We start from the raw sequence: 12,690 nt of genomic DNA on the forward strand, positions 1-12,690 counted from the left end.
ATTAATCACAAAACGTATCGGACATCCCTAAACTTCATAACTGAGGATATGTATGTGTTGTTATGAAATGATTTCCGTTTTTCTTGTACGATCAAAATGTCAGAAGTCAGTCAACAAGCCACCTGGTGCGGTTTAGCAAAATCCCTACCATATGACAATTAAAAACTTTCATCGAATGTACATATTTTAAAGCGCTATGCCATTAATTGCTTTATACTTGTACTGTGTTGACCTCTCCAAAGAACTTATCTCGATACATTTTATAATGAGCGAGAAAGGCATCATCGCCGATAGGTGGATTAATCTGGATTTTTATAATTTCCTCCACTGATCCACTACACGATAGATAAGCTTTTCACAGCCCAAATAATAATTCAGACTATTGAATTTTTGAATTAGAATATTTACTCCTACAGTGAATTAATTCGGATTGTTTTAAGTATGATTCCAAACACAAGCCAATTTCAGTCATGGGGTCAAGCGGAAATTTTATTCTAATAATTATTCCCAGCTAACTTTTATGTACAAAATTATTGAATTTACAATGATTCTGTGTTGATCTTGCTCAACTCTTGCATTTATTTATTTTTTCTTACTCAGCCCTCATTATTACAGTGCTCGACGTGGCTACGAGCCATTCCTCGTTCATCGTCATTTTTCTATGTACAGTGCGCTGGCTGGTGTTGGTGATTTTCTTGAATTCTTTTCTTCTCTGACATTCTCCTCACTTACTGTACAATAAATTGAAACCAAACAAAAACTTAACAGGAAAACTAAACTCGGAAAAAAGCTATTTTCTTTTGCTGTCAGCTCTCGAGCTGGACCATGAACGCTATCAAGTAAATCACGCCGTACTGGTTCCTACCTCTTCGATGCACCTCCCACCCCTTCTACCCTTAGCTCGTAAATATAATATTTATACTTTTTCTCAAGTGTGTCCTTTTCTCGATTCACGCTAAACTTTGCTCACTACTTTTGATATAGTTTGTCTTTTTCGTTTTTCCGTTTCGCTGTCTTCATTTTTCCCAGATAAAATCTCCGGGCTGTCGGTGCCGTCTTTTCCGCTGGATGGCCAGTCGAGGTCTCATAAGTTTTTCTCTACTTTCGGAAACTATACCCCCTAGAAGGAACCACTCGAGGGGACTTGGATGGTTGGATTGTTGAACGACGTCCATTGCTTTGCTTCCTAAGTTGGTGACAGCAGGACATGTTCCAATTGTTTTGGTGCGGACTGTAGTAGCTACGGATGCAATCTGAACGTGCTGATGATGACAAGGAGGACGTACCAAAGGAGCACAACCACACTGCTGAGCACCCGCCGTGAGCTGCCACTCCGCACTGTGAAGCAAAGAAATATGGGGGGAGAAATGATTAATTGAGCGAGGTGGTAATTTTTACTATTTCTTAGCACAATAAGAAAAGTTCTTATCGCATCATTCAAAAAAAAAATCTGTGATATATTCTGCCTCATTGGCACATTATGTGATTTGGTCCAGGAAATTGAACCAACCATCAATGCAAAATAAAAAGTTTTAAGCATCAGTTTTTGTTAATGCACAGAAGTAATTATTTATCAACTTCAACTATTTATCAAGTGCTCGATGTACTTGAAGAAGTATTAAACTGCGGTCGTTTTTTTCACGCGGTTTGGTTTTGATTGTATCCGGCCTATGGAATCAACAAAACAAAACGACAAATCAAATAAAAAATCATGTGCAATTTAAAATATTCTGGAAGTTGAGGTAGACCGAGATATAAATGAAATCTATCCACTAAAAGCTGACTTCTGTGATCTTTACAACATTGCTGATTACTCACCTAACAACATGGCGACCCGATTATCCAGTGGTGGTTGTTCCCACTGCATGATGCTCTCTTGCCCGTTCCGCCACAGCACTGGCGATAAATTGGCCACGCACTTCAGTTTCATGGAACCATCGATGTAGTGCTGCGGCTGCACCACCATGTTTAACCCCAGGAAGCTTGTCAGCAGTCCGTGCTGATTGACCATCCGTGGATAGTGCACGATACTTCGGGGGTCCATCACTAGTTTGTCGTTGAGATACCACTGCAGAGTTGACGCCGGATAGGACCGTCCGGAGGTGCAGTTAAGCTCCATGGATTCACCTATGTGGTAGGATCGTTTCTCACTCCCATTGATGTGCGGACCATCCTTGGGCAGATCTACGTGCACGAAACGTTGTAAAAAGCGAATGAAACTCTAACAACACCGTACTTACATATCACATCCATTCGGCCCTCGCCTTGGACCGAGTCGAAATTGGGTGCCTCCGCAGAAATCTCGCATCGGTAAACCCCGGACGACTTCAATGTGAGGGTTTTCAGCATCACCTTAGTGCCGTCCGAGTGATTCGGATCAACCCGAATGCCTTCGATTTTGTAGCTCTTGATGGGCTGATTCGCCGAAGGAACGTATCGGTAGAACTCTTCGTTATCTTTGTACCACTTGATGGAGTAGAGGCGTTCTTCGCCGGTTTCCGAATCGCTGTAGTAGTCATGGTCATGGTAGACGTGATGCCGGAAGCCACCAGCCGTGTCATTCCATGGGCGACCACGCTGCTGCTGATGGGAAGAGTGGTAGTTGTTGTGATTGCTGTAACCGTTGTGGGTTTGCTGCCCTTTTAGTTCGTATTGACATTGTAGCAAAGCTGATTCTCCTCGGAGCTTGTAAGGCGGGATGTGGACTGTTTTGAGCCGCAAGGCCAAGGAATCTGTGGAGCAGAGAATGAAATACAAACATGTTTTTTTTTAATTCATCCAGTAATAAAAAAGAAGCTTCTATGTCAATAAGTATAATATTTTATCAGATACGTCATATTTGTTGCATGTTGTTGCGAATTCAAATATCAAACACCTTGCTACATTCGAAGTGGTTTCACACCTGACTCCCTTTCTCATATATGTACCTAGATAAGAGCGTATGAATGATCGTAATTGATTGTCATAAATATGGTCTTTATACTAACCACTGACCTCATCGTATCGCACGAAATACGACAGGCAGTTAGCCAGAATTGAAACGCCAACCACATCGCATCGAAGCGATTTCATGCTCAACTCGATTCGATTCGATTTCATGTAGATCGCAATAAAATTTAAGAACAAAAGTGTTCAGTTTTCTATCACCAATAAATTTATTGTTGCTCATTATAAACTGCGTCGCAGTTCCTAAGTGCAAGTCCGAAAACGAATCCTTCCCCAACGTGCAGTGCCAAAAGCATGTGATTGGTCCTTCGAGCCAGACGACCGTTGGACGATCGATTGAGCACAAGTGCGAAGCGTTGTATATTGCTGAGGGTGGCTGGGTTCAATTCCCAGTGCCGGCCTAGACAATTTTTGGATTGGAAATTGTCTCGATTTCCCTGGGCGTAAAAGTATCATCGTTTTAGCCTCATGATATATGAATGCAAAAATGGTAACATGGCTTAGAAACATCAATTAATAACTATGGAAGTGCGGAATGAACACTAAGCTGCAATCTCACCTTCCAATCGATAAGAAAAAAATGTTTTAAGCTCTTTTTAGTGGAATGTATTCAACCGTCTAAGACGAGTTTAGTACTTTCCATTTAATTCCACTAAAATTTGTTATTTTTGCAGATACGTATTTCGACCTCAACTGTGAGGTCGTCTTCAGTGTATCGTACTTGACTCGACTTGACAATTAAATGGAAAGTACTAAACTCGTCTTAGACGGTTCCAATCGATGTGCATTCTGCTCTGAAGAGGCACACTCTGCCTTCAAGTGCCAAAGATTCATAAGGATGAAAGCTCCCGAGCGATACGGAAAGGTGAAATGCTTCGAGCTGTGTCTTAGCTGCCTGTCTCCATCGCACATGGTTCGAGCATACACAGCATACACTATTCGCCCCACCACTCCGTGGAAGATTTACCGCCTCTAAACCCCACAATTCTTCCTCCGGCCCACAAGTTTAGAACCTATCACAAGTGACAAACACACAACCAGCACAGCCAAAATCACGGAATCACCCAACATCGACTCATATAGCTGATCCTAGAACTAGCTCCTATCTATTGCAATCATGGAAATTTACTGCTAGCAAGAGTTCTTCTTTTCTTAATTGATGCTCGAAGTATTATTTCATTACAACAAGACTTGGGGGCAGCAGGGACTATGTCCAAGGGCTTGACGATCCCTCCCCAGGCCATCTGCGTTGTGGCGCCTGCCTGAGATGTGGTGGGGTTTGACAGTGGGCCCTGTTAAACCTCTATAAAAAGCTGCATGTATCCGCAAGTAGGCTCCGTCAAAGCGACCGTGTGCCGCTCAAAGCGCACAAGCCCAAGTCCTGGTGTTAGGTGGGACGCTAAACAGCCCTGACACGACGGCCCTCCGACGAGACAGGAGGTTTGCGCAGGCCCAATAAGCCGCCTTTAAAAACAACCATTCTTCTTCTTCGTTGGCATTACATCCCCCACTGGGACATTGCCGCCTCGCAGCTTAGTGTTCATTAAGCACTTCCACAGTTATTAACTGCGAGGTTTCTAAGCCAAGGTTACCATTTCTGCATTCGTATATCATGAGGCTAACACGATGATACTTTTATGCCCAGGGAAGTCGAGACAATTTCCAATCCGAAAATTTTCTACACCGGCACCGGGAATCGAACCCAGCCACCCTCAGCAATATACAACGCTTCGCACTTGTGCTCAATCGATCGTCCAACGGTCGTCTGGCTCGAAGGACCAATCACATGCTTTTGGCACTGCACAAATACGTATGAAGTTTTCTTCTATAAAACGTCTTCAGTGTTTCCAAAATTCAAATTCAAATTATGTGATATTTTTTTACTATTTGCACAATATGAATGCGGAATCGATCGTGGAAATGCAGTGAATGAAAAAATCTACCTCGCGTAGCAGAAATTTGTTTAACCAGTGTGCAATCTATCATGTTGACGCTGATCACGCCAGCTAGTGTGAGAGAACGCGAAGTGATAAAACTAATGTCTGCACCGAAGAGCACAAAATTATTTAGTGCGGAATCGATCGTGTTGTAGAAGCTTCTTAAACGAAGTACATTGATCTTGCGTTAGATATGGGTCTGTGAAATTCATTCTGAAATACATAACTTTATGCATTTTAGAAAGGTGCACAGGATTCTTCTAGTGAGCAAATGTATGCTATATGGAAAGGAAAGGATTTGCGTAACAAATGTTTCATGTGCCGAGCGGAAGGTCACCGGAAGGATGCGTGTCCATAAAGAACAAAAATGAACGATCAAAAGGGACGATCAATCGGAAAGAAAGAGGCGAACATGACAACGCAAGGTGGGCAACGGAAATCATGTTCCGGTGTCGTTATCGGATTTGATGCAGCAACCCGTCAAGCATCATCGGATGCAGCGCAGAACGACGTAATTGAAATGGCTGAGGAAGAAGTGATTGGATTGGATACCGATTCAACAGAACGGATGAAACCATTTGAAATTCCCGATTTAATGGTGGAGCGCGAAAAACTAGCAGAAACTATGACATTCAAGAATAATACAGATCGGATCTGGTTCGTGAAGAAAGGAATCATGGGCTACACGGACTCCTACAGAAAAATTAGAGAGGAAAATGATAAAAAGCAACTAGCGCAGTCTACGAGTCAGGGACGGGATCGTTTGGTTACTGATGGATCAATGGACCGATCCGCTCAAAAGAAGACCTCACGCAGAAATGTTTCTGAAACTTCTTCGGAATAATTAGTTCTATTATTTCTTATGTTTTCGGCTCCGTAGAGTTTATTATTTAACATCCGAGCCTAATAATTAAACAGATTGGTAAAAATATGTGCTATATATATATGTAGACGAAGAATAAGAAGGAAATGGCTGTTACGCTCTTTTCAAATGTCTAGTAGTATCAATTCTCTATCAACGTATACGTTTGGCAGATGTGGATACATAACTGAGTATCCCACTAAATAAAAAAATAAATCTAAGCATTAATTTCCCAATTTTGAGCACGATACTATAAAACCAGGCTGGCAAGACAATATAAATAGAGGTGTGCGCCGGTCCAAAAATCGTCGGCGGCGGCGTTTGTCAGAATTTTGGTCAGCGGCGGCGGCGTGAATCGGCGTGGAGATTTTTAACGTTTGTTTTTTAAGTTTTTTTTCTGCATTTTTACAGGATGTTTTTAAGACTTCAACGGGAGAATCTTTTGCATTTCGTCGGAAAAATCTGATGAATTTCTCTCGAAAATTCTCTGAGCTTCTCCAAAATAGTAATTTGAAAATTATTTTCGGACTTTCCATGGCAACAACTTTGATGTTTTGATATTTCTTCGGAATTTCCAAGGAAACACTTTGGAATTTCCAAGGAAAATTGTTTGAGTTGCCACAGGAAAATGTTCGGAAAATCCACGGAAAGAAGAAGGGTCGTTAGACCGAAAATCATTTGGCGAAAGCCGAATAATACGTTAAGTCAAAAATTATCCAGCAGAATTGTATTTGATCGAAATAAACGTTTGGGCAAAACGGTTATACAACGAAAACCAGTTTGGCCAGAAATTTCATTTGGTCAAAGCACTCTTCCCCAATACGTCATTTGGCTGATATGGTCGTTTGGCTGAATAGGTTATAAGGCCGAAAATGTCGTTATGCCGAAATGGATGTTTGACAGAAAAGGTCATTTGGTCAAAAATGTTGCTTGTAATATGGTCAAAAATATCCAACAGTTTTTTTTATCTGAAAATGTCATTTTGCCGAAATGGTAGTTTGTCCGAAAAAGGCATTTGATCGACTAGATCTTCTTCTTCTTCTTGGCATTACATCCCCACACTGGGACAGAGCCGCCTCGCAGCTTAGTGTTCATTAAGCACTTCCACAGTTATTAACTGCGAGGTTTCTAAGCCAGGTTACCATTTTTGCATTCGTATATCATGAGGCTAGCACGATGATACTTTTATGCCCAGGGAGGTCGAGAAAATTTCCAATCCGAAAATTGCCTAGACCGGCACCGGAAATCGAACCCAGCCACCCTCAGCATGGTCTTGCTTTGTAGCCGCGCGTCTTACCGCACGGCTAAGGAGGGCCCCATCGACTAGATCATTTGGCCGAAAACGTCATTTGGTGGAAATGGTCGTTTGGCAGAAAAAATCCTTTGGCCTTTCTGCAAAACAAACATTTCAGCCAAACAGCATTTTCTGCCAAATGACCAATTCATTCGAGCGACACTTTCGGTCGAATGCTTATTTCGGTCATCGGTCATCTGTTTTTTTTTTCAGCCTAAGGAACTGTTCGTCCAAATGACATTTTCGGCAAAGTAATTTTAGACTAGATGTTCAGCCAAATGTAGTATATTAGGCCAACCAACTTTCGGACTTACCAACAAACCACTCAAGCTCTAGCTGGAATAAGGGCGAATGTCACAAGAGAGGATTCTCTTCACCGACTTCCCCTCTTTTGAATAAAAAGTGACAAGCAGGGGATTTCTTTGAAGTTTATTACCTCAGAAAACTAGAAAACAATGAGAACTTGCATTCTGAGGTTATAAACCGCTAATAAATCTTCTGCTTGTTACTTTTATTTAAAAGAGGGGTAGTCGATGAAATTAATTCTCTCTTGCGACATTCGCCCTTTTGCCAGATAGAGATTGAATTTTAGCTATACAGTCGACTCTCTACATCTCGATGTTCTATATATATAGATATCTCTCCCTATGACGATAGTTTTTTCGGTCCCTCCAATCTACATACATTTGGGCCTTCTACATCACGATAACCTACATATCTCGATGTCTTCTTCTTCTTATTGGCATCACATCCCCCACTGGACATTGACGCCTTGCAGCTTAGTGTTCATTAAGCACTTCCACAGTTATTAACTGCGAGGTTTCTAAGCCAAGGTACCATTTTTGCATTTGTATATCATTAGACTAACACGATGACACTTTTATGCCCAGGGAAATCAAGACAATTTCCACCGGGAATCGAATCAAGGATAGTCTTACTTTGTAGCCGCGCGTCTTAGGCTAAGGAGTGACGTCACTATTTGCGTTGCATAAGATCAGTGGGAGAGTAAAAGAGAGAGCTAGTGGCACGCAGCGCTGATCTGCGCCACCTTAGTAAAGTCTAGCTCATTGACGATGGATGCCCACTGCGGGACGTCAAAATCGTCATCGGTGACATGAACGCTCAGGTAGGAAGGGAGGAAATGTATAGACCGGTCATCGGACAGGATAGTCTTCATACCGTATCGAACGACAACGGCCAACGATGCATAAACTTGGAAGCCTCCCGCGGAATGATAGCCCGAAGCACTTTCTTCCCCCGCAAGAATACCCACAAGGCCACATGGAAATCACCTAATCAAGAAACGGAAAACCAAATCGACCACGTTCTAATCGACGGTAAATTCTTCTCCGACATCACGAACGTACGCAATTACCGCAATGCGAATATTTAATCCGACCCCTACCTCGTTGCAGTATGGCTGCGCTCAAAACTCTCGACGCTGTACAACACGCGTCGGAGTCGTCCGCCGCGGCTATAAAACAGTAGCCTAGCCCAAGACTACACGCAGCAGATGGAGGTGACACTTTCAACGGAAAAGTAGCTAGGCGCAGCGTCTCTTGAAGATGGCTGGAGAGATATTCGATCCGCCATTTGAAGCACCGCAACCGCTGCACTAGGCACGGTGGCTCCGGATCAGGGAAACTACTGGTATGACGGTGAATGTAAGCAGTTAGTTGAGGAGAAGAATGCAGCATGGCATAGTGGCTAAAATCGTGTTTTGAGCGCGTTTAATTAACAGTTTCTTTATTATGCAATTTAGCATAATGGTGTCTTCGAGACATTTTATCAGTAAGTTTTTGTGATTTTTCTGAGGTATTCAGTTTACTGATCAATCCCCCTAAAAGTTAGATGAAAAATTTATTTTTTCCAAGTAGCAAGTAGTAGCAAAAGTTCTCCTGAAAAACTTTGTCGAATACACCGAGTTCGTAATTTCATTGCTTTTGGAGATTCATTGATTTTTATTCCAACAAGTTTTGAGCATGTTCGATGTATAAGCAATAAGCATACAAGCACATGGAGACGCATGGTACATTAGTTCATCAACTTTTATGAAGAATCAAATTTTATATGTTGTGAAGTGCAAAAAATATTTTTTTCATCTCACTTTTCATAAGGATGAATACCTCTAAAAAAGCGCGTCGATTTACTGATAAAATGTCTCGAAGACGCCATTATGCTAAATCACATAATGAAGATACTATTAAATGAACGCGCTAAAAACACGATTTTAGCCACTGTGCATGGGTGAGATTGCTGCAACACCGCACGAGGGCGAACGAGGCACGATACAAACGGGCGCGGAACAGACAAGACTCGATTTTTTGGAGGAAAGCGCGCGAGCTGGAAGATCGAGACCGTGGAAAGACGGAGCAACTGTACCGCGCTAATAACGCACGAAAGTTCTATGAGAAGTTGAACCGTTCTCGTTAGGGCCACGTGCCACAGCCCGATATGTGTAAGGACATAAACGGGAACCTTCTCGAACGAGCGTGAGGTAATCCAAAGGTGGCGGCAGCACTACGAAGAGCACCTGAATGGCGATGAGGCAGACAACGGTGGCGGTATGGTATTGAACCTAGAAGCACGCGCGCAGGACATGCGACTTCCGGCTCCGAATCTATATAAAATCCAGGAGGAGATCAGCCAGCTGAAAAACATCAAAGCCCCTGGAGTTGACCAACTACCAGGAGAGCTGTTTAAACACGGTGGTGAGGCACTGGCTAGAGCACTGCACTGGGTAACTACCAAGGTTTAGGAAGAAGAGGGGCTGCCGCAGGAGTGGATGGAAGGTGTCGTGTGTCCCATCTTCAAAAAAGGCGATAAGCTGGTTTGTAGCAACTACCGCTTAATCACATTGCTGATCACCACCTGCAAGGTACTCTCCCAAATTTTATGCCATCGGTCGACTAGCACCAACCCCAACATAGTTCGTGGGGCAGTACCAGACGGGATTTATGGGTGAACGTTCTACAACAGACCAGGTGTTCGCCGTACGTCAGGTACTGCAGTAGTTCCGCGAATACAACGTACCCACACATCATCTATTTATCGACTTCAAAGCCGCATATGATACAATCGATCGAGACCAGCTATAGCAGCCAATGCACGAAAACGGATGTCCGGATAAATTGATACGATTGATCAAGGCGACGATGGATCGGGTGATGTGCGTAGTTCGAGTTTCAGGGGCATTCTCGAGCCCCTTGGAAACGCTTAGAGGGTTACGGCAAGGTGATGGCCCTTCGTGTCTGCTATTCAACATCGCGTAATAGGAGGGAGTAATAAGAAAGGCAGGGATTGACACGAGTGGTACGACTTCCACAAAGTCCGTCCAGTTATTTGGTTTCGCCGACGACATTGATATTATGACACGTAACTTTGAGAAGATAAGGGAAGCCTACATCGTAGATTAGCCTATATCACGGATTGGATTAGTCATCAACACGTCGAAGATAAAGTACATGATAGAAAGAACCCCAAGAGAGGACAACGTAAGCCACCCACCACGAGTTTGTATTGGTGGTAACGATATTGAGGTGGTTGAAGAATTCGTGTACTTGGGCTCACCGGTGACTTCCGAAAACGATAACAGCAGAGAAATTCGGAGACGCATCATGATAGAAAATCGAACGTACTTCGGACTCCGCGAAACGCTCCGATCGAATAAAGTTCGCCGTCGTACCAAACTGACTATCTATAAAACGCTCATTAGACCGTTGGACGACCAACGCGCACTGGAAGTTTTCGAATGGAAAGTGCTGCGTACCTTCTATGGTGGGGTGCAGATTCCGCACGATATACGTGGAGGAGGCGAATGAACCACGAGTTGCATCAGCTGTTGGAAGAATCATCCATCGTTCACACCGCGAAAATCGGAAGACTGTGGTGGGCCGGACACGTAGCCAGAATGTTGGACAGTAATCCGGTGAAAATAATGCTCAACAACGATCCGGCAGGAGCAAGAAGGCGAGGTGTACAGCGAGCTAGGTGAATCGATCAGGTGGAGGACGATTTGCGAGCCATGGACCGAGCTGAATGGAGAATACGGTTTCGCACTGCACAGGCCACTCCGGCCACTGTCAAAGGTACAATCAAGTTATTAAATGGGATAGTACGAACTCGTTTTATGACAAGTGAAGATATTCCACTAAAACCTCAACATAATTTTAATAGAAGAAATGTTGTATTATTGAACTATAGTGTCTCCAGTAGCTTTGCGAGCAAAGGCGTAGGATTTCCAATCCGGAACTGGCGAGTTCGATTCGCGGTCCGATCTATCATCGACTCCCTGGGAATAGTGTATCCATTGTACTTTTTGTTTTCCAAGTTCATTTATTTGGTTGGCTCAGGCGTGTATAACACTTTACGGAGCCATGGTTCTTTGTGATATATACAATCAATATCATTTTATTATACAGTTAATAAGAGAGGGGAAGGAGCCAGCGTACTCGTGGTGACTCGAGGTTAGTTTACAATATTTAAGGATGGACGGGGCTTAGGATTTGGGATAAGGAAATTTCAGCTTCTCATCCGGGCATTTGGCGTCAGTGACGATGTGGCGTGTCGTCATGCTCGAGGAATGGTTCGACTGGGAGCATCTTCCGGATGGCAAGAGCTATGGAGCTCTAAGAACAAAAAGGCAGAGACTAAACAAAAAAAAACTTTGAAGAAAGAAGAAAAAAAAAACAAAATATTAAATTTTGATGTCAGAAGCACAAAGAAAACTATAAATGGCCTGCATATAGACAACATCACGATCTCCCAAAACACCTCGAACTTCCCTGAAGGGTTGTTTACCTCGGGCCACAAGGGTATCCAATAATTGCTCTCTGGAGGCGTCATTTTCCGAGCAGGACCAAACTACGTGATCGATGTCATCATAACCGGCTCCGCACCTACATAAGTTGCTATCGACAAGGTTTATTCTGTACAGATGTGCGTTTAGTGAATAGTGATTGGACATAAGTCTCGACATCACGCGAATGAAGCCTCGACTTAAGTCCTCACCTCTGAACCACGCTCGCCCAGAAACTTTAGGAACTATGGAAAATAGCCACCGTCCAAGTTCATTGTGTGTCCAATTCCTTTGCCAACTTTGAAGAAAACTCTGACGGACTAATGGGAAAAACTCGTTGCTCGAGAATTGTCTATCATAAACCTCACCTTCCTGTGCGCCCACCTTTGCCAGCGAGTCTGCCTTTTCATTGCCGTAGATTGAGCAGTGAGATGGGACCCAAACAAAGGTAATCTTGAATGATCTTTCGACCAAACCACGCATCTGCTCTCTTATGTTTGTAACAAAATAAGATGCGTGCTTAACAGGTTTCATCGACCGGAGTGCCTCGATAGAACTAAGACTATCCGAGAAGATGAAATAATGGTCTACGGGCTGATTTGAAATTATCCCCAAAGCGAAGTTAATTGCTGCCAGCTCAGCAACATAAACCGAACACGGTTCCTGAAGTTTTCGGAAGGTGGTTGAAGTTACATTGAAAACACCGAAGCCAGTGGATCCGTTGATGCGAGAACCATCAGTGAAATATCTGTGGTTGCAATTGACATGTTCATATTTTTCAGAAAAAAGTGAGGGAATAGATATTTGTCGAAGATGATCTGGTATTCCTTGAATAGCGTGTTTCATGGACAGA

At 43.2% G+C, this 12,690-nt stretch overlaps 1 protein-coding gene across 17 annotated transcripts in view; it reads right to left on the reverse strand.

Moving 5' to 3' along the window:
• Window positions 1-468: 468 nt before the first annotated feature.
• LOC134225845 (uncharacterized) overlaps window positions 469-12,690 on the reverse strand; it is an 82,608-nt gene continuing 70,386 nt past the window's right edge. For all 17 annotated transcript variants that reach the window (XM_062706253.1, XM_062706251.1, XM_062706250.1 and 14 more), the window contains exons 3-5: window positions 2,241-2,732; window positions 1,819-2,184; window positions 469-1,338 (exon numbers count right to left, since the gene is read on the reverse strand). In XM_062706253.1, coding sequence (XP_062562237.1) covers window positions 1,241-1,338; window positions 1,819-2,184; window positions 2,241-2,732 — 956 coding nt within the window. In that variant the 3' untranslated portion in view covers window positions 469-1,240. The remainder of the gene's footprint in view (window positions 1,339-1,818; window positions 2,185-2,240; window positions 2,733-12,690) is intronic.

Source organism: Armigeres subalbatus, chromosome 3 (genome assembly GCF_024139115.2).
Source record: "Armigeres subalbatus isolate Guangzhou_Male chromosome 3, GZ_Asu_2, whole genome shotgun sequence".
Classification (NCBI taxonomy): domain Eukaryota; kingdom Metazoa; phylum Arthropoda; class Insecta; order Diptera; family Culicidae; genus Armigeres; species Armigeres subalbatus.